General features: G+C 40.8%; 1 protein-coding gene across 2 annotated transcripts in view; it reads right to left on the bottom strand.

Annotated features, from left to right (window-relative positions):
* Positions 1-23,088, bottom strand: part of EIF5B (eukaryotic translation initiation factor 5B) — a 65,456-nt gene extending 42,368 nt beyond the window's left edge. The window contains exons 1-3 of one of the 2 annotated variants that reach the window (XM_033239028.1): positions 22,753-23,088; positions 400-525; positions 213-297 (exon numbers count right to left, since the gene is read on the bottom strand). In XM_033239028.1, the coding sequence (XP_033094919.1) occupies positions 213-297; positions 400-525; positions 22,753-22,787 (246 nt within the window). In that variant the 5' untranslated portion in view covers positions 22,788-23,088. The remainder of the gene's footprint in view (positions 1-212; positions 298-399; positions 526-22,752) is intronic. The other variant, XM_033239027.1, reaches the window with a different exon arrangement.
* Positions 23,089-23,617: the final 529 nt, after the last annotated feature.

Raw genomic sequence — 23,617 nt, 5'->3', positions numbered from 1 at the left:
ATTACATCATATCTCCAAATGTACCAATTTTATGAATAAACAATATACCACAAAATACCTTTACATTCCTATTTTTCCCTTTGGCATCAGATTTCACAGAAGCTTTTAAATAACATATTGTACACTGCTCAAAAGTTTCCAATTGTAACTCCCCAAACCAACATTAAGAAGAATACAATACAAAACAGGAATAGGGAACAAAGGTCTTTCACCTTCCCTGCAACAGTTTCTCTGTCAGTTTTGATGCCTTGAGCTTCCAAAGACAATTCTTCCAGTTCTTTCAGGATATCATCTTCACTAGAAAAGGATTAAAATACATTGTGAAGCACTGATATAGTTTTATTAAGTGAATCCAGTACCAAAACAAATAAAAATCAAACATGTTTAAAATATACTTACTCAAAATCCTGCTTTTTTTTCTCTTTTTTCTTTTTCCCTTTTGACTTTTGAGGCTCCTGTTCTTTGGCAGCACCAGCTCCTTCTATTTCTGCAGCCAAGGCATCAAGATCAATGTCATCCTTGGCACTTAAATGAAAACAAAGACGTCCTAAATGTTACTCAAAAGCAAAATAATCATTCATTTACATAGAAAATTTTATCATTTTGACCTTTTTCATGCATTAGCAGCACACTGAGAAAAATCACTGGCAAGTTCTTTCATGACAGCACAAGTTACATCGACTTATCAGCCTCCCTACATCTGCTTCAGTGAAGTTTCTGGATTACACTCAAATAAGGGAGAGTGATAATGAAAAGCTCCAAACGTTTTTTGTGTGTCTGAATGAAGTTATTTATAAAATGGAGCGATCTTAAAACATAAAACAAGTCTTATTTCTCAACTATCAGTAACAACACCTAAATATTTGGACCCCTGTGCATTTTTACTTGGAATAGCAAAAATTTCAGAGTTGGAAGGACGTTTAGAGAGATCAGTCATCTAGCCTATAATCTCATTTTACCAATGGGAAAACTAAAATGCACAAGGACTGAATGTTCTGAGAAAAGTATAACTACAAATTCAAATCTAAATGAATTAGGAATGATTCACTAAATAAAATACTTAACCAAAAATCCAGAACTAAACCTGTTCGCATCTGGTTTCATTTCTGGATCCATCCAACAATGTCCTCACCTACCAACATTACTTGGAGTAAACCAAATTAAGTTTCAGCTAAAACCTACAGAAAATGAAGGCAGCCCAGTCTAAAATGTACAAGTAGCAAAGGTAGATGAATCCAAATGAACAGCACAGTAAGGAAACAACTCATGTAACATGGCCTTTATAATGGACGCCTTGTAAAGAGATGCTTTATTTCAGCAAAGAAAAAAATTTTTTTTTTTTTTTTTTGAGACGGAGTCTCACTCTGTCACCTAGGCTGGAGTGCAGTGGCGCGATCTTGGTTCACTGCAACCTCCACCTCCCGGGTTCAAGTGATTCTCCTGCCTCAGCCTCCTGAGTAGCTGGGACTACAGAGGCCCGCCACCACGCCTGGTTAATTTTTTTTTTTTTTTTCGTATTTTAAATAAAGACGGGGTTTCACAATATTGGCCAGGCTGGTTTCAACCTTCTGACCTTGTGATCTGCCACCCTCAGCCTCCCAAAGTGCTGGGATTACAGGCGTGAGCCACTGCACCCAGCCTCAGTAAAGAAAATTTCCAAAGAGAAGTAACTTCCAACTATATTATAAATATAATTAAAAGATTATATGACAAGACATTGAGGATATAGAATTTAGCCTTAAGGAGCTTAATAGGGAAGACAGACAGCAAACCAGTAAACCACAAATTACAAAATGTTAAATGCCTTGAAGTAAAAGAACTTAATGCTTTTATAAACAGCCAGAACTGAAATATGCCCCTTTTCTTCCTATATTTTAGATAACTTGACACTGATATGCTGCAGGGGTGGGGACTTCCTACAGTACCAAATCTAGAATGGGAAAGTCAGAGGCATCTTTTTCTTACCCAAAGGGGTACACATACCAGACACAGTAAGTCCAAAAGCTAAAGGCAACAAGGTGTGTTACGCCTCAAGAGGACTCACAAAAGACATCTGAACCACCTAAGAAATGTTTGAGCATTATGTATTTCTTGATTCCACCAAAGATACAGGGAAACAGAAACTGGGGGGCAAGCCAGGCAGTATATTTTTAGCAATAATATTTCCAGGTGATTGTGCACCAGATCTGAACACTGTCACTCTTCTTCCCTTATAGATGAAGTAATTAGTAATTGAGGCACAGAGAATCTGCCCAGGATCACATGAGTCAGAGATATGGGATTTAAATCCAGGAAGTCTGATTCCATAGCCAGATGTCTTACTTCTGCTGACATAATCCAATTTGCATTTTAGGGCTGGATGCAGTGTCTCACACCTGTAATCCCAGCACTTTGGGAGGCTGAGGCAGGCAGATCACTTCAGCCCAGGAGTTCGAGACCAGCCTGGCCTACACTGTGAAACCCCATCTCTAAAAAAGATATAAAAATTAGCCAGGCATGGTGGCACATGCCTCTTGTCCCAGCTACTTGGGAGGCTGAGGTGGGAAGATCACCTGAGCCCAGGAGGTTGAGGCTACAGTAAGCTAGAATTGTGCCACTGAGTAAAACCCTGTTTTAAAAAAAAAAGCATTTTAGAATGCTACCTCTGGTATGAATGGCAGGGCTGAATCCTGACTAGTCAGGAAGCAAGGAGACCAGTTAGGAAGCTTCTGTAGTGAGTGTAACGAGAAACAATGAGCACCTAGACTTGCCCAGTGGCAGGCAAGATGTAAATCAGTTAGATAAATATTAAGGGAATCGAATCAACAACACTTAAGTGCAACAGGATGTATATAGAAAGGAGTAAGGAAGAATCAAGGACAATTCTCAGATCCCATCAGGTAACAAGAATCTAAGTCTGCCCCAGCATCTCCCAGGAGTATCCCCAAAGGCATCTCTGGCAACATTTCACACTACAGCAGCTTCTGACAACTGTGTGAGAAGAGAAGGTTGAAGTTTGGCATCTCATTTCCAAAAATTTATCTGCCCTCACCCAAACTGTATTCATCTCATCAAAATAGCTTCAAGAATCTTCTTGTGATTAGCTGTATTTCTGGAGAATTCATCAATAAACATCTCTAGGATAACGGTGTATAGGACTACATTTGTACATTAAGTCTGAAAGGCTTCTTGTAGCTAACAATGTAAGATGAACAGTTTTGTAATATGCTTATATTCAGGCATTGTGCTGACCAATACCTAGACATAATATATATACTGACACTTAATATTCACAACAATTTCATAAAACTATTCTTAAAGATGGTAATTTTTCAAAGGCCACCAGCTACAAAGTAGCATACCAAGAATTCAAGCCCAAATTTTAACAGCAGATTTCTACTGCCTTCCTAGAAAATAGGAAATAATCTAGTGTATTACCTGCTTGAAAAATTCAAACATAGCTATGAAATTCCTACAGTTTACAAAGGCAAAAGACTTAGCATAAGTCAACATAACACTGAAGAACAAAGCTGCAAGACTCATTACTCAATTTTAAGATTTATTATAAAGCTACTATCAAGACAGTGTAGTACTGGTGAAAGAAAAGACACACAGATCAAGGCAACAGACCAGGTAGCCCAGAAATAGAGCTCTGAGAAGGATACTAGTAGTAAAATAAAAACACTAACCACAGAATGAAAGAAACATCTGCAAAGCACTACTAGCTGAAAGACCTGTATCCAAAACACACAGAGAACTCTTAAAACTCAACAATAACAACCCAATTAAAATATGGGCAGTCACCTTGTCAAATTAGGGGCAGGGGGAGTAGATTAAAAATGTTCATCATCATTTGTCACTGGGGAAATGCAAATTAAAACAGAGATCGTGGTATATACCTATCAGAGTTGCTAAAATCCAAGAAACTGACAATACCAATTCCTGGTAAGAAAGCAAAATGGCTGATTCTAGGGCAGGGGCTAGACATAGACAAAAGAAGCCTCGAGCACTGTGTAATGGTAGGAAGCAAGGAAATGATTTAAAAACAAAAAACAAACACGCAAATAAGAAAATGCCAAAACACACAAAAACACACACACAATGTTGAGTCTATGACAAAGGGACACATGAGCCAACTGAAAGAGCTCCCAATGGGCAATGGGAGCAAGAAATTAATATGTTAATTAATTAGAAGAACAAATTAAATAACAATATTAAATTATAACCTAAGTATGAAATAATTCCACTAGTCATACTATTAGAGAGAAATGATTACGTAAATAAATGAGGAAGAGACACACGTGTGCAGAAGAAAGCTAAATAAATTATGCAGAATTTCATCCTCAAGGAAGTGGAACATAATTTTCCACTCCTAAACAATGAGCTGTGTACAGTGATTTCATTCCAAAGAATACAATATAGAAAGAGAAAGAAAAAAGGAACATTATAATGCAGAAATCTGACAAACACAGCCTCAGCCAAGTGATCAACATCGACATCAGTGATATAATGAAATCTGAGAAACTATCACAGATAAGACAAACCTAAGGATAAATGACTACTAAATGTAATGTGGTATCCTGTATAGGGTCCTGGAACAGATACAGGACAGTAGAGAAAAACTAAAGAAATCTACACAAAGTATGCACTTCACTTAATAATATTGGTTCTTTGACTGAAACAAGTGTACCATGCTAATATAGTAATAACAGAGGAAACTAGGTGTGGGGCATATGGAGACTCTGTATTGTCTTCACAATCTAAAACTTCTACAAATTAAAGTTTATTTTTTAAAAACTGAGCGGGGAGGCTGGGCGTGGTGGCTCATACCTGTAATCCCAGCACTTTGGAAGGCCAAGGCAGGTAGATCGTCTGAGGTCAGAAGTTCAAGACCAGCTTGGCCAACATGGGGAAACTCCGTCTCTACTAAAAATACAAAAATTAGCTGGACGTGGTGGCGCATGCCTGTAATCTCAGCTACTCTGGAGGCTGAGGCAGGAGAATCGCTTGAACCTGGGAGATGGAGGTTGTGGTGAGCTGAGATCACACCACTGCACTCCAGCCTGGGTGACAGAGCGAGACTCTGTCTCAAAAAAAAACCCCCAAAAAACAAAAAACAAAAAAAAAACTGAGGGGGGAAAAAACCATCATATTACTTAGTTATTCCAAAGAAAGTAACATACTTAAATCTAACAAGTAAAGTACTTATATGTGGAAAATTACAAAATGCTTATGAAAGAAATCCAAGACTTGAATAAGTGAAGAGACATGCCATGTTCATGGACTACAAGACTCAACACAGTAAAGATGACAATCAGCCCTAAAATTATATATAGGTTCAACACAATTCCAATAAAAATCTCAGCAAGATTTTCAGGACATAACCAATACAGACAAGGTTACTCTAACATTTATATGAAAAGGCAAGAAACTAGAATAGCTAAACCAATTTTGAAAAAAGACTAAAATGTGAGAAATCACTCTACCAGATTTCAAGACTTAACCAAAGCTCTTGGTACTGGCAAAAGAATAGACACAAATCAAGACAAGAGAAGAGAGAGAACCCAAAAACAGTCCCAAAGAAGTACAACCAATTAGGCCAGGCACAGTGTCTCATGCCTGTAATCCCAACACTTTGGGAGGCCAAGGCGGGTGGATCACTTAAGGTCAGGAGTTCAAGACTGGCCTGGCCAACATGGTAAAACCCCATTTCTACTAAAAAATACAAAAAGTAGCTAGGTGTGGCGGCGGGCGCCTGTAATCCCAGCTACTCAGGAGGCTGAGGCAGGAGAATCTATTGAACTTGGGAGGCAGAAGTTGCTGTGAGCTGAGATCGCGCCACTGCACTTCAGCCTGGGCGACAGAGCGAGACTCCACCTCAAAAAAAAAAAAAAAAAGTACAACCAATTAATTTTTGACGAAGGTGCAAAAGCAGAAGACAGCCTCTTTAACAGTGCTAGAGCAAATGGACACCTATCTGTCACAAAAAAATGAACCTCACCCTCAGTCCTTATCCAAGAACCCAAGATATATGACGTACTTAAAAAAATAAATAAATAAAAGCATAAACTTTTAGGAAAAGAGTAAAATATCTTTCGGATCTAGCACTAAGCAAAGAGTTAAGGCTTGAAACTAAAAGCACAATCCAAAAGAAGCGGAACTCATCAAAATTAAAAACTTTTGCTGTGAAAGACTATGTGAAGGGAATGAAAAACAAGATACAAAATGAGAGAAAATATTTCCAAACCACAAGGATTAACAACTAGAATATACCCAAAACTCTCAAAACTCAACAGTAAAATAAATCCAAACAATCCAATCAAAAAATGGACAAAAGGCATGAAAAGACATTCCACTAAAGATATACAGATGGCAAATAAATGTTCACATCATTAGCTACTGGGAAATGCAAATTAAAACCACAGTGGGGTATCACTACATACCAATCACTACATACCAATGAGAATGCCCTCCTCCCCCACAATAGTGACAATAACCAATACTGGTAAGGATAGAAAGCAACTGGAAAATTCACACACTGCTGGTAGAAATATAAAATGGCAATGCCACTCTGGAAAGCAGTCTATTAGTTTCTTGCAAAACTAAAAATGTACTTACCACATAACCCAGCAACTGCATTCTTGCACATTTATACCTAAATAACAAAAATTTATGTTCATGGAGAAACTTGTAGACAGAAGTTCACAGCAGTTTTATTTTCAATAGCCAAAAACTGGAAACAACCCACATTTCCTCTAATAGGTGAATGGTTGAATAGACCGTGGTTCATTTCCATTCCACGAAATATTATTCATCAATAAAATGGAATGAACCATTGATACATGCAACAACTTTGATAGATCTCAAGAGAATTAGGCTGAGTAGAAAGAAGCCAACCTCAAAAGGTCACATACATACTAAATTCCATTGATACAACATTTTTGAAAGGACAAAACTTTAGAAATGTATAAGACACTTGAGGTTAGAGACAGGTGAAGTGTGTGTGGTGGGGTGGGGAGTACAGGAAGGAGGCGGTTACAAACATACAACACGAGGGATTCTTGCACTGATATTCTGCATCTTGACTGTGTAATGGATATACAAACCTACACATGTAACAATATTGTATAGAACTAACTATAGAAACACACAAACACAAAGAGTATAAATGAAACTGGGCAAACCTGAATATAATCAGTGGATTGTATCAGTGTCATTATCTGGGTAATGGCTGGGCACAGGGGCTCATGCCTGTAATCCTGGTACTTTGGGAAGCCGAGGTGGGTGGCTTGCTTAAGCCCACGAGTTCTAGATCAGACTGGGCAACATGGTGAAACCCTGACTCTACAAAAACTACAAAGAAATTAGCCAGGCAGGCCGGGCGCGGTGGCTCATGCCTGTAATCCCAGCACTTTGGGAGGCCAAGGCGGGTGGATCACAAGGTCAGGAGTTCAAGACCAGCTTGGCCAATATGGTGAAACTCCATCTTTACTAAAAATACAAAAAGTAGCTGGGTGTGGCGGTGCGCGCCTATAGTCCCAGCTATTCAGGAGGCTGAGGCAGAAGAATCGTTTGAACCCAGGAGGCGGAGGTTGCAGTGAGCAGAGATCATGCCACTGCACTCCAGCCTGGGCAACAGAGCGAGACTCCGTCTTAAAAAAGAAAAAAAAAAGAAGAAGAAGAAGAAGAAGAAAAAGAAGAAAAAATTAGCCAGGCATGGTGGCATGTGTCTGTACTTTCAGCTACTCTAATGGCTGGGGTGGGAGGATTGACAGCCCGAGAGGGAGGCTATGGTGAGCCATGATTTTGTGCCACTGCCTTCCAACTTGAACGACAGAGTGAGACCCTGTCTCAACTGCATATGAATCTATAATAATCTTGAAATAAAAGTTTAACTTTAAAAAAGACACTATTAACAAAATAGGCCAGGCACAGTAACTCATGCCTGTAATCCTAGCACTTTGGGAGGTGGGTGGATCACTTGAGGCCAGGAGTTTGAGACTACCCTGGCCAATATGCTGAAATCCTGTTTCTACTAAAAATAGAAAAAAAAATTAGCCAGGTGTGGTGGCACATGCCCATAATCACAGCTACTCAGGAAACTAAAGCACGATGGTCACTGTGCTCCAGGCTGAGCAACAGAGCAAAGCTCTGTCTCAAAAAAAAAAACGACACAATTAGCAAAATGAAAAAGCAAGACAGGCCAGGCGCGGTGGCTCACGCCTGTAATCCCAGCACTATGAGAGGCCAAAGTGGGCGGATCACCTGAGGTTGGGAGTGGGAGACCAGCCTGACCAACATGGAGAAACTCCATCTCTACTAAAAATACAAAATTAGCCAGGTGTGGTGGCACATGCCTGTAATACCAGCTACTCAGGAGGCTGAGGCAGGAGAATCACTTGAATCCAAGAGGCAGAGGGTGCAGTGAGCCAAGATCACACCACTACACCCCAGCCTGGGCAACAAGAGCGAAATCGTCTCAAAAAAAAGAACAAAAGAAAAGGCACGACAAAGAGTGAAAGAAAATATCTGCAATACATATATCTCACAAAGGATTTGCCTACAAAGAAACAACACAATTTTTTAAATGGGAAAATGATTTGAACAGATACATAACCAACAAGATGAAAGAATGACAAACACGTGACAAGATGTTATCACTAATAAGGAAACGTAAATTAAAACCACAATAAAGGCAGGGCGCGGTGGCTTAGGTAATTCCAGCACTTTGGGAGGCTGGGGTGGGCAGATCACATGAGGTCAGGAGTTCAAGACCAGCCTGGCCAACAAGGTGAAACCCCATCTCTACTAAAAATACAAAAAAGTAGCTGGGCATGGTGGCTCGTGCCTGTAATTCAAGATACTCAGGAGGCTAAGGCAGGAGAATCGCTTGAACCTGGGAAACAAAGGTGGCAGTGAGCCAAGATCACGCCACTGCACTCCAACCTGGGCAATAAGTGAGACTTCGTCTCAAAAACAAACAAACAACCACACACACAAAAAAACCCACAATATGTCACTACACAGCCACTAGAAATACTAAAATTAAAGATTGATAATAATACCAAGTGCTGAGACAGGATATGGAGTAATTAGAACACATACATCCCTAGAGGGAATGCAAAAATGGCACAGCCACTTTGGAAGACAGTTTGACAGCTTCTTATTAAATATACATTTACCATATGACCCAGCAATCCCACTCCTAGGTATTTATTTACCTAAGAGAAATGAAAACACATGTCCACACAAAGACTTAAATGTTCATTGCAGCTTTACCCAAAATCAGGAAAAGCTGGAAACAACCCAAATATCCACCTACCAGATAATATATAAATAAACTGTCATATATCCAGGCAATGGAATAATAATACCAGGTAACAAAGGGAAGAACTAATGCTACAAGCGCTAACATAGATGAATCTCAAAAGTACACTCTACTAAGTGAAACCCAGTCAGCCAACAAAGACTATGTACTCTATCATTCTAGTTATATGAATTTCTAGAAAAGGCAAGGGGCCAGGCGCGGTGGCTCACGCCTGTAATCCCAGCACTTTGGGAGGCCAAGACGGGCGGATCACGAGGTCAGGAGATCGAGACCATCCTGGCTAACACGGTGAAACCCCGTTTCTACTAAAAAAAATACAAAAATTAGCCGGGCGCGGTGGCGGGCACCTGTAGTCCCAGCTACACGGGAGGCTGAGGCAGGAGAATGGCTTGAACCTGGGAGGCGGAGCTTGCAGTGAGTGGAGATAGCGCCACCGCACTCCAGCCTGGGCGACAGAGTGAGACTCTGTCTCAAAAAAAAAAAAAAAACAGAAAAGAAAAGGCAAAACTACAGTGACCAAAAATAAAACATGAAAACTATAGTCACTACTGGGCTCAAGCGATCCACCTGCCTTGGCCTCCCAAAGTGCTGGGATTACGGTGTGAGTCACCATGCCTGGCCCTTTTATCCATTTTTATAAGTTACAAAAACAAGAACAAATCTGTAATCTTTTTCTACTATCTTAATTTCTATGAAACACAGTAATGCGGAGTTAAAATGATGCTTAATGAAGGAGTCTTTTAAAAACATTTTCTTTATTTCTTCATTCTTGTCTCTCACCACTTAACAAAAATCGACTCTAAATGAATTAAAGACTTAAATGTAAAATCCAAAACTATGAAACCATTAGAAGAAAACAGGAAAAAAGCTTCATGACATTGTTTGAATAAGACCTCAAAAGCTTAGGCAACAAAAGCAAAAACTGACAAATACAATAAAGGAAACAACCAACAGAGTGAAGAGACTGCCTACAAAACGGGAGAAAATATTCACAAACTATGCATCTAACAAGGGGTTAATATCCAGAATACATATGGAACTCAAAACAACAATAGCAAAAAAGCAAATAATCCAACTAAATGATGGGCAAAAGATCAGAATAGACATTTATCAAAGGAAAATATAAAAATGGGCACCAGGCATATAAAAAAAAAACTCAACATTTATTAAACATCAGGGAAATGCAAATCAAAACCACAATGAGATATGTCACCACACCTTAGACTAGCTTTTACAAAAAGACAAAAAATAATATGGCGAGAATATGAAGAAAGGAGAACTATTATACACTTTTGGTGGAAACGTAAATTAGTACAGCCATTAGAGACAGCAGTACAGAAATTCCTCAAAAAAAACAGATCATATAATCTAACAATTCCACTACTGGGTCTATATAGCCAAAGGAAATGAAATTGCTATGTTGAAGAATATTTACACTCCCACATTTACTGCAGCACTGTTCACAATAGCCAAGATATGGAATCAACCTAAATGTCCATCAACAGATGAATGGATAAAGAAAATGTACATCTACACAATGCAAATACTATTAATCCATAAAAAAGAATGAAATCCTGTCATTCTGTGACAACACATATGAACTCGAATGTAATTATGTTAAGTGAAATATGCCATCTACGGAAAGACAAATACTGCATGATCCCATTCACATGTGGAATCAGAAAAAGTTGATATCATAAAAGTAGAGAGTAGAATAGTGGTTACCAGAGGTTGGGAAGAGTAGGGAGGAGAGGGAATGAGGAGAGGTTGGTCAACAGGTACAAAGTTACAGTTAGGAGAGTAAGTTCTGGTGTTCCACTTCACAGTAGGATAACTATAGTTAACAATAATGTATTATATTTCAAAACAGCTAGAAAAGAGAATTTGGAATATTCTTACCACAAAGAAATGACAAGTGTTTGACGTGATATGCTAATTATCCTGATTTGATCATTACACAATGTGTAGAGATATCAAAATATCACATTGTACCCTATAAATATGTACAATTATTATGTGTCAAGAACAAAATACAACTTGTATTTTTTCAACTGTATAAAAACAGTATTTTATTGTGTGTGCAGGCATGTATTCAACTTTAGAGTTTGGTTTTTGGAATTAAATAAAAACCATATATAAAAATAAAAAGACATGTACTTCATCTTGTGACCAATATAGTACAAAGCCTTTTAAAGACACATATTACAAAAAAATTGTTCACTGCAAAGAAGTCAAAGGAAAATTAACCTCATGTACAAATCTCCTCTCAATTCCAAACTTAGCAAATTTCATTTGATAATGACAGGTATTTTCCACTGAAAAATTGTGTAATGATTGTGAAGTTAGACAAGAAATACAAGAAATCCAACTCCTTTCCAAATTATTCCACACTTGAAAATCTCCAAGATGTCTAAAGAGTCCTTTTTACCAGCCTCTCTTCTCCAATGCCTCTTGACCCACTGCAGAGGTTTTTAAACCTGGCCCAAAATATCTCTGATACTCTTTGAGAGGTGGAGGTCTATCTCCTTTAATGAGGGAGTTGTATGACTGCTTGCTAAATAGAAGGATGCGACTTTTATTATAGTTTCTAGGCCCAGGCCTTAACCTGGCAGCTGCCAAGCTAATGGGGATGCCCAGGTCAGGAGAGATCAAATAGAGATGCTCCAGCTGACAACTCCAGCTGATTAAGCCCAATCAACCTCCAGAACCATGAAAGATAATTACAAGTTTTCTTGTTTTAAGCCACTGTTTGGGATGACTTGTTATGATACAATAATAACTGAAGCATCCCCATATTTCTTCCTATTCTTAATCAATAGCAGGGCCTATAGTCATGGAAAGCACGTTGGTAGAAGTGTAAAATCCAAACCACTCCTTCCTCCATCCCCACCCCCAAGTTGATGGACAAATTGTCCAAAACCTCGAAGTCCTAAAGGAAGGATAAGTCACTTACAACATCATTGCTGCCCTTTTTCACTTACTTTGGCTTCTGTCCCTCCCCACCAAAACTCTTTTTTTTTTTTTTTTTTTTGAGACGGAGTCTCGCTCTGTCGCCCAGGCTGGAGTGCAGTGGCCGGATCTCAGCTCACTGCAAGCTCCGCCTCCCGGGTTCTCGCCATTCTCCTGCCTCAGCCTCCCGAGTAGCTGGGACTACAGGCGCCCGCCACCTCGCCCGGCTAGTTTTTTGTATTTTTTAGTAGAGACGGGGTTTCACCGTGTTAGCCAGGATAGTCTTGATCTCCTGACCTCGTGATCCACTGGTCTCGGCCTCCCAAAGTGCTGGGATTACAGGCTTGAGCCACCACGCCCGGCCGGATATGTGTATCTTATCACCTTCTACAAAATTCAACCTAATCCTTTATTTTCTATATATCTGATACGTTAATTTGAAAGAACACAAATCTTGCAGACCCCCGATACACATATCCTAAGTTCTTATGGATTATAGATTCCAGTATGTCTAACTATCAGATCAGCACAGCTTTTACAAACTGGATTGAGTGGGGAGGAACAGAGTTGCAGGGATTTCAGAAGCTTCAAAATTCTCTCTAGTAACTTCTGTTTTATCTGTTTTAAATTTTAATTTGATAATAAAGATTTAAGATGAATATGGATAGCCACCTTATCACAGTATACTGTCACAGAACAGCAACCCAAGCTTTTGTTTACAACCCCCTTCCCCCAAAATTGTTTCTGGTTGATGAAAAAGATCAGATGCACACTTAACAGGTAAATTAAACCTTCTTGTCAAGAGAAGATACTGTCATATAAAGCTCAAAATCACTAGTTCAAATAAAAAAAAGTATCAGAAGAATTGAGCTCTTGCTAGTTCAGGCATGCTGAACTCAAAAGAAATCCATTATAAGAGGCAATACATTCACAATGGAAATGGTCATTTAGATCCTGCTACTCAAAGTATAGTTATAGGACAAGCAGCATCAGCATCAGTATCATCACCTTGTTGAAAATGCAAAATCTCAGCACTTTGGGAGGCTGAGGCGGGTGGGTCACGAGGTCAGGAGACTGAGATCATCCTGGCTAACACGATGAAACCCTGTCTCTACTAAAGATACAAAAAATTATTTGGGCGTGGTGGCGGGCAACTGTACCCGCAGCTACTCGAGAGGCTGAGGCAGGAGAAGGGTATGAACCTGGGAGGCAGAGCTTGCAGTGAGCTGAGATTGCTTGAGACACCTTTTCAAAACAAAAAAGAAAAAGAAAAAGAAAAATAAATACAACTCATGTTCTAAAATAACTAACCACATGGTAAGTGCTCAAGGCAAACTCAGTCTCTGTACTCCATAGGAGTTGACTCTGATCCTTAATCACTGTTAGAGGATTTTTCCCATCTAACTTGTATAGTGCCTGGCACTGTAATATTAATAAATTATTAACAACCTAATAATTACTAATAAATTTTAACAAAAATTTTTATGTAGACAACCACTCTCAAGACTGAATTTCTGAACAACCAATTTGGTGAACACCATCATTAGAATGGTCTGGCTACACCTGTGTACAAAATTATTGGCAAAACAGGAGCAACCGAAGATCTCAAATATTCCTCATGGTCACACTTGGTACTCTAGAGACAAAGAAACACACAGCATACTCCCATTCCTTCCAATCTGCATGCTCTCTTGATGGCAAACTTAATTAGAAAAGGATTTTAAAGATGCATAACCAATTAACTTTAAGAGGCAAGTGTGAAATCTCATTTCACATATGGTGGTACTCCCATACTCCATTTTCTCCCTTCAGCATTTCACTCTGTATTATCTGTGCATATCCCTATTTGCTACATTAAAATGTAATGCCCTTTGAGAACAGAAAACTCTGTTTTGTATTCCCAATTCACCGCCCTCTTTTTTTTGTTTTGTTTTTTGGAGACATGGTCTAGCTCTGTCACCCAGGCTGAAGTGCAGTGGCACAAACATGGCTCACTGCAGCCTTGACCTCCCAAGGCTCCAGCAATCCTCCCACCTCAGCCTCCTGAGTAGCTGAGACCACAGGCACACACCACCACATTCAGCTATTTTTTTTTAGGGGGTAGAGATGGGGTCTCCCCATGTTGCACGGGCTGGTCTCAAAGTCCTGGCCTCAAGCAATTCTCCTGCTTCAGCCTCCCGAAGTGCTGGGATTACAGACATGAGCCACTGTACCCCGCCCACCTACCTACCTTCTACAAGTGGCAACCAGAAAGGCATGTTAGACATTCCTTTTTTTTTTTTTTTTTTTTCTTTGGAGACAGTCTCACTCCATTGCCCAGGCTGGAATGCAGTGGTGTAATCTTGGCTCATTGCAACCTCCACCTCCCGGGTTCAAGCAATTCTTGTGCCTCAGCCTCCCAAGTAGCTGGTATTACAGGCACGCACCACCACACCTGGCTAACTTTTTGTATTTTTAGTAGAGACAGGGTTTCGCTATGTTGGCCAGGCTGGTCTCCAACTCCTACGCTCAACTGATCCACCCGCCACTGCCTCCCAAAATTCTGTGATTACAGGCATGAGCCACCACCATGCCTGGTCGCATGTTAGATGTTTCAAATAGGCACTAATAAATAAGGGAAAAGTCCTATTCTGGAATGGCAATCACAACTCTCATACAACAGGCAAAGCTAACCAGTTTCAACACAGCAGTTTAATAAAAAACACGTCTAACACTATAATAATTACTGTACTTTTGATCACAAAACTTCCAAATGGAATTTTCTGAAGCAATAAATTGAAACGCTAGTTTAAATGCCTCTGAAAAAGTACAATGACATTTCATTTATCCAACAACAGACAAGGATTCCATCGTATTTTCCAAATGAATGAAATGTATCACTTTTACAAATTTATATTTAAGATATAAATGTTTCGGCTGGGCGCGGTGGCTCAAGCCTGTAATCCCAGCACTTTGGGAGGCCGAGACGGGTGGATCACGAGGTCAGGAGATCGAGACCATCCTGGCTAATACGGTGAAACCCCGTCTCTCCTAAAAAATACAAAAAATTAGCCGGGCGACGAGGCGGGCGCCTGTAGTCCCAGCTACTTGGGAGGCTGAGACAGGAGAATGGCGTGAACCCGGGAGGCGGAGCTTGCAGTGAGCTGAGAGCCGGCCACTGCACTCCAGCCTGGGCGGCAGAGCAAGACTCCGTCTCAAAAAAAAAAAAAAAGATATAAATGTTTCTTATAATGGATATATAATTTCTTGAAATACTTACAAATGTCTGAGGTTGTATCAAGATAATGGAGAAAAGAAAGGAGGGGACAGAATATATATGAAATGAGATCTATGAATGAATTTGAACCTGGATGATGGACATGTTTGTTCATTAGACTCTTCTACTTTTGTATGTGTTTGAAATTTTTCATTTAAGGAAATTCACACCACAGTAATCAAAACTGTGGTACCGGCTGGATGCGGTGGCTCACACCTTTAGTCCCAGTACTTTGGGAAGCTGAAGCAGGTGGATCATTTGAGGTCAAGAGTTTGAGACCAGCCTGGCCAACATGGTGAGACCCTGTCTCTACTAAAAACACAAATATTAGCCAGGCCTGGTGGTGCACACCTAAAATCCCAGCTACTCGGGAGGCTAAGTCAGGAGAATCGCTTGAACCCAGGAGACGGAGGTTGCAGTGAACCAAGATCACACCACTGTACTCCAGCCTGGGTGGCCAAAAAAAAAAAAACAGAAACGGAAACAACAACAACAAACTGTGGTGACAACATTGACACAGACATACATACAGACCAAAGAAATAAAATTTAAAGTCCAGAAATAAATCCATATATCTAGCGTCTAATGATCTGACAAGGGTGCCAAAACCTTTCAACAGGGAAAGAAACCTCTTCAACAAATGGTACCAGGACAACTAGATATCCGTACATAAAAGAATGCAGAGGAACCCCTACATCATACCATACACAACAATTAATTCAAACTGGAACAAAGACCAAAATGCAAGAGGTAAGGCAATAAAAGTTTATTTTTATTATTTTTTGAGATGGAGCCCACTCTGTCACCCAGGCTGGAGTGCAGGGGTGCGATCTCGGCTCACTGCAACCTCCACCTTCCAGGTTCAAGCAATTCTCCTGCCTCAACCTCCTGAGTAGCTGGGACTACAGGCACCCGCCACCATGCCCGGCTAATTTTTGTATTTTTAGTGGAGACGCGGTTTCACCATGTTGGTCAGGCTGGTCTCAAACTCCTGACCTCAGGTGATCCACCCACCTCAGCCTCCCAAAGTGCTGGGATTACAGGCATGAGTCACCATGCCTGGCCAGCAATAAAACTCTTAAGAAAACATACAGGTAAATCTTCACGACCATGGATTTGGCAACAGTTTCTCTTAGATACAACACCAAAATACAAGCAACAACAACAAAAAATAAACTGGACTTCAACAAAATTTACAACTTCTGTGAAAAAGAAACTTTAAAAGACAGTGGAAAAACAACCTACAGAAATGAGAGAAAGTATCTGCAAATCACACATCTGATAAGGATCTAGTATCCAGACTATATATCAAGACCTCTTACAACCCAACAACAAAAATACAACCCAGGCTGGGCACCGTGGCTCACGCCCATAATCCCAGCACTTTGGGAGGTGGATCACCTGAGGTCAGGATTTCGAGACCAGCCTGGCCAACATGGTTGCCGCATCTCTACCAAAAACACAAAAATTAGCCAAGCGTGGTGGCGTGCGCCTGTAGTGCCAGCTACTTGGGAGGCTGAGGCGTGAGAATCGCTTGAACCCGGGAGGCGGAGGTTGCAGTGAGCCAATACCACGCCACTGCACTCCAGCCTGGCCAGAGTGAGACTCAGTCTCAAAAAAAAAAAAGAAAAAAGGAAGAAAAGAAATAAAGACAACTCAGGCCAGGCACAGTGGCTCACACCTGTAATACTAACACTTTGGGAGGCTGACATGGGAGGATCGCTTAAGGCCAGGAGCTGAAGACCAGCCAAGGCAAGAAAGCGAGACCCCATCTCTACAAAAAATTTTTAAAAATTAGCTAAGTACAGTGGTGCATGCCTGCAGTCCTAGCTACTGGGGAGGCTGAGGAGGGAGGACTGCTTGAGTCCCTGAGTTCAAGGCTACAGTGAGCAATGATCACACCATTGCACTCTAGCCTGGGTGACAGAGTGAGATTCCATCTCTAAACAGAAAGGAAAAGGAGACAAAAAGCTTACTATTTACCAAATTAAAAAAAAAAAAAAAGAGGGGGATGAATGATTATATTAACAGCAAGAAAAATTCTGAGATACCTGGGAAAAAGTCAAATCCTAAAGATTAAAATGAATAATAACATTTTACTGTTATACAATTAACCAACTAAATGGAGAGGCAAAGTATATTACTTATTTGTTCACAAACATATTTCTAGCATCCAGAAAAATAACTGGCACTCAAGCGCTTAAACCTCAATATATTTCTTGAATGGAATGATTCAATACCATAAAGACGTCAAGTGTCACAAATAATCTAAAAACTTAATGGACTCCCAACTAAAATCAATCTCAACTGATATTTACCTTTGCAAGTATTACATTAAAAAAAGGAAATATCTCAAATTGTTAACATATCAAGAACATGAACATGCCCACAGATGTCTTAAGTTGTCTTTAAGTGATTCTCAAGCATTCTCAGCACCTGTAAGACATACGGGAATGATGGTCAAACAGCTTGAGAAATCTCACAAATGCCTAAATCTAGTTCAGAAATCTCTAGGCCAACAGTCCTCAAATCCGTTCCCAAGATCTCTTTAGGGAGTCTAAACTACTCTAGGGGGTCAAAACTATTTTCAAAATAATACTAAGAGGCTACTAGCCTTTTCATTCTCATTTTCTCACAACTGTACAGGGGAGTTTTTCAGAAGCTAAACGATGTGTGATGATGCTGCAGATCAAACGCATAAGCAGATGTGAGGATCTATCTAGTAAAGATATTTGCAAAAATGTTTAGCTCTTCTCACTATTTTTGAAAATATGGTTATTTAATAATGTTATGTATAATAATGTAAGTTTATTTTTATTTTTAAATTAAATATTTGAAGAACTTTTCAGTTTTAGTTTGTAATACTTGTAACTGGTAGATATAAACCACATACACAAAAGCCTTTTGTGTTCCTTAGGAATTTAAGAGTGTAAAGGAGTCTAGGACCAGAGTTTGAGAATTGCTATTCTAACCTAACCACTGACACTCGGTTCCTCAGGAAAACAACACGCTGCCCACCTTACAGATCAACTGCAATACTGGAATAAACTTAGAAGCATAAACAAAGCACAACTAATGATCAAGTAACATTAAAAGTAGCTGAATGAGCTCCCCACAGGGAATCTCAGCATGGAAGGCTAGAGAGGTTACTACCAACAAAAATCTATAATCTGTTTTCTTATTAATTTACAGCAAACTAGGACTTCTTCCCCTAGCACTTCCTAAAGCGTCAGGATAGGAACAGACTAGACCAAAAAAACTCTTGACTATGCATCTTTTTTTGATGTAGTTTATGCAGACAAGAGTTTTACTATTCAAATATATGCAAGTAAGAAATTAATTCCTTTATTAAACCAAGGCTATCTGTATTATATTTGTTTGGTATGTGGATGCTGAATCCTAGCCTTTGTCTCAACAAGTTTCCCGAGTCAACTGAAAAAGGTCAGGAAAACTTGCTGAACCAACACCATATCAAAATCTCATTGTTAAGAATTACACAAACTGGGGCTGAGTGTGGTGGCTCACACCTGTAATCCCAGCCCTTTGGGAGGCCAAGGTGGGAGGATCACTTGAGATCAGCAGTTTGAAATCAGCCAGCCAACATGGTGAAACCCTGTCCCTACTAAAAATACAAAAATTAGCCGGGCATGGTGTTGGGCGCCTGTCATCCCAGCTACTTGGGAGGCTGAGGGAGGAGAATCGCTTGAGCCCAGGAGGCAGAAGTTGCAGTGAGCTGAGATTGTGCCACTGTACTCCACCTGGGGCAACAGAGCGAGACTCCATCTCAAAAAAAAAAAAAAAAAAAGAATTACACAAACTGGAACAGAATTCTAGAACTTGGTCTTTAAGCAAAATTCTAGAATTCTAAAAATACACAGACAAGAATAAATATCTTGATCATTGACACATGCTATACAAATAAAATTAGATAAGTTAAAATCTAATTCTAAATGAATACTGAGTGGCTAAGAAGTTAAAATAAGGATTAAATATAAGAATTAAAGACATTGAAGTATTTTATGTTCTTTCCAAGAACTGGAAAGTTGATCCATGCCTTCTCTTGATAACTACATAAGCAGCTGTGCATTTCTCACCCAGTTCACACCTTGCCAGAAACATGCCTGACACAGCCAAGGAGGGGAGGTGGAATGACAGTAAAATCTTTAAATTTTACTGTCCTGTGTGGACCTTCACACAGGAGAATAAAACAAGATCTCTATCTCATTTTACACAAACAAGAATACTAATCCTAAAATTGGACTTTCTCCCTCTAGATTTTCTTTCCAGTCTGTGTTCTTGTCCCATTTACAAATATTCAAAATATCCCTGAAGAAATGAAAGAAATATTAAAATTAAGGGAAAAAGCTGACTCACAAAGCAGTGGAACTTCCCATTCCCCATCTCCCAATATCTCATGTGGAAGACCAAAATAAAAACCCAAGCAGTTCTGGTCAAAGGGGAATCTGCTAAAGCTCAGGATTTCTTAGAAACAATATGAAAGCCATTCATAAAAAGGAGTCCATGAAGCATCTATACACACACACACACTCACAAAATGTATCAACTTCATATATTGGTATATGAGAAAATAAATGTTTTAAAATTATATTGCCACCACTTTCCCTTCATCATGAGCCAAAACAAACCAAACAAACAAAAAAATACAGATTAGGTTGAGAGGGGGAAAAAACCCAGCATTTCTTCTACACTACCAAACCACTCATTTAACAACAGGGTCTAGTGTGCAATTTAAACTTTACACCATCCCTGAAAATCTTTATAAATCAATGAGACACTCACTTTTCCCTAAAAAGAACAGACAAGAATAAACATCTTGTCTCCCAATGGCTTTTTTCCATTGTGAAAGAGCCTGGAAAGTAAAAAATGTAAGTAGGGTAACATATAAGCCGGATCGCGCTTGTAGTCCTAGCTACTAGGGAGGCTGAGGTGAGAGGATCACTGGCCAGGAGTTCAAGACCTGACTGGGCAACATAGTGAGGCTGGTCCTCCATCTCCAAAACAAAACAAAACGAAACCATATATATATATATATATATATATGTAATTTAAATCTAAAGAACACATTTGTGTAATCCTAAACAAAACGAACGAATTGAAAAAAAAATTGTAATAAGACAATCAGGGAAATCAGAAAACTGAATATTTGCTAATGTTTAAGAATCACTGTTAATATTTCTTACAGATAACTTGGTGGACTCACAGATGAAAAGCTACTGAGATTGGCTTTACAATATCTAGTAGGTGGGGGCTGGGAGCGGTGGATCATGCCTGTAATCCCAGCACTTTGGGAGGCTGAGGCGGGCAGATCACCTGAGGTCGGGAGTTCGAGACCAGCCTGACCAACATGGAGTAACCCCATCTCTACTAAAAATACAAAATTAGCCGATGTGGTGGCGCATGCCTGTAATCCCAGCTACTCGGAGGCTGAGGCAGGAGAATCGCTTGAATCCAGGAGGCGGAAGTTGCAGTGAGCCGAGATCGCGCCATTGCCCTAAATTTATTGTTGCCTGGGCAACAAGAGCGAAACTCCGTCTCAAAAAAAAAAAAAATCTATCTATCTAGATAGATATCAATCTATGTATGTATAGATCTCTAGTAGGTGAGATGAAACCAAATAGGTCATGTGCTAACAATGGTTGAAGGCAACTAATTAAAATATAAAGGTTTGGCCGGGCGCGGTGGCTCAAGCCTGTAATCCTAGCACTTTGGGAGGCCGAGACGGGTGGATCACAAGGTCAGGAGATGGAGACCATCCTGGCTAACATGGTGAAACCCCGTCTCTACTAAAAAATACAAAAGACTAGCCGGGCGAGGTGGCGGGCGCCTGTAGTCCCAGCTACTCGGGAGGCGGAGGCAGGAGAATGGCGTGAACCCGGGAGGCGGAGCTTGCAATGAACTGAGATCCGGCCACTGCACTCCAGCCTGGGCGACAGAGCGAGACTCCGTGTCAAAAAAAATAAAAAATAAAAAATAAAGGCTTATTATACTAATTTCTCTATTTTCTAGATACAGCTGAACATGTCTCTAGCAAGGAAAAAAGTACCTATACATCAAAAACTCCTGTCAAAAGTACAGAAATTTGTGTTCCACTACATCACCCATAATCCTTATTTTTTCTCATTGATCTGGTTTAACAATTATATTCTCCAAACCAATTAACTTCCTCCAATATACCTAAAACTGAAATACAAGACTATCTTTGTTGTCTTTTCATTCTACTCATAAGCTAGTCAAACGCTAGGTGAGAAAACGATCCAGGCTTCCAATTTATAATTAGTAAACGTAACTTCAAGACAACATATGTTTTGAGTCAGACTAATGAACTAGCACTAGTTTTGTTTTTTAATTTACCTTACTCTCCGCCTCGTATTTAAGTTTGGTGGGTAGTGTACGAACGTGAAAAGTAACAGATGTTGTTCACTCCCAGAAAGTGAACTCTTTCCATCATGAAAGTAACAGAACTCAATCGAATGTGACACACAGAAACGTCTCAAAAATCTCTAGGTCAGTAACTCGCATATACCCTTATCCTCCCTCCCCAGATCATTTCAGGTGGTTAGAAAGGAGCGACCCCGGTTGGTAGGTTTCTTCTTCTTCCCTTCCTTTCCTAGGGGAGGGCTAGAGAGCAAAGAAACGACCAAAAGGCCGGAAGAAGGAAAGCGAAAAGCATGAGGGGTGGACAATCAGCCCTTCAATAAATGAGAACTGTATCCAAATCAGATGAAGTTGAGAGACAGCGAACTGCTAAACACCTCCTCATAACGCTAACGTACCTGAGACCCCGAGTAGAGAAACCTGGCCGTACATCACATTCAGGCTCCCTTCTCTCCCAACTACTCACAGGTACAAGAGGCACAAAATAGAACTTCCCCACCCTCGCCAAGAGTAGGGCGGAAAAAAACTCACATTGGCCTGGGCCACGCTTGGCGAAGCCGCCTGACTCCCCCCGCGCGGCCAGGAACCCTGAAATGACTGCCCCGCTCCTCAGTCAGGGTAGGGGGGGACCGAGGCTCGACTGGGAGGACCCGCCGGCCGTCGAGGCCCTACGTGCCCACCCGACCCGGGTGCTTGGGCCCGCGCTGCCCACTCTGGGCCCAGGCCTGGCACCCCGCGAGGTTCGTCGCGAGCCCAGACCCCGGTCCAACTCCGCGCCCGGCGAGACCCGCACACCCCACTGAGCCACCGCGGCTGTAGCCGTACGGATCCAACCCCTAGCTACCTGTCTTCGTTCTTGTTTTTCTGTTTCTTCCCCATTGCTTGTCAACGGCGCTCGTGGCCCCAGCTCCTCTTTTCGTTCTCTCACAGACTCACTGTCTCCCGGCTGACTTTGGTCTCCTCTCAGCTCCTTTCCCCGCGTACTGCCGCCGCTCGCACCCGGCTCTCCACAGACCCGCGCACTGGAACAGGGCACATATGGTGTGAGTTCTCAGTGCGCAAGCGCATCGCCCCGCCGCCTCGGCGTGAGGACGCAGGGCGCGGCTCATCGAGAGCTGCGCTTCGGATAGAGCGTCTCCGGTTGACCCGCCGGCCAAGCAGGAGTCCGAGCGCCCCCTGTCCGCAAGCGTCCGCCCCGAGCCGACGCCCGCGCGGTTTCCAGATTCTAGAACCCGGAGGTGGACAATGAAGCTGTCAATTCCCCACCTCAGCCTTCTCCCAACGGGGAACGCACGCTTCGGTTCAGGAATAGGCTTTGGGCTTCCCTTTATATCTTTGTATTCTCAGCCGCACGAAGTTCAGTAAAGAACCACAATAATGAGTCCTCTGCGGTTTGCGAGAGAGATAAATCCAGGACAAAATAGGGACCTCTCAGTAACATCCGTGCGTTATGCATTATGTACAGTCACTGAATAAAACATAGAACAGGACACACCCGATCAATTCCCTAACGTAGGTCTTCATCTTTACCCTCAAAGCCAGGGCGAGTTCTAAAAATTCCTGTGTTTAGAAGAGTCAAGAGGGAACCTACAGGGGTGGTGGAAAATGTTCTATATCTGGATATGGCCGGTGATATTTTGGGTTTTAACTACGCAAAAGTTAATTGTGTTATATATGTTTATGCCTCGACTTTAAGAAAAAGAAAAATG

Source organism: Trachypithecus francoisi, unplaced genomic scaffold, assembly GCF_009764315.1.
Source record: "Trachypithecus francoisi isolate TF-2019V2 unplaced genomic scaffold, Tfra_2.0 Lachesis_group17, whole genome shotgun sequence".
NCBI lineage: Eukaryota > Metazoa > Chordata > Mammalia > Primates > Cercopithecidae > Trachypithecus > Trachypithecus francoisi.
This window is presented reverse-complemented; position numbering and strand designations above follow the sequence as displayed.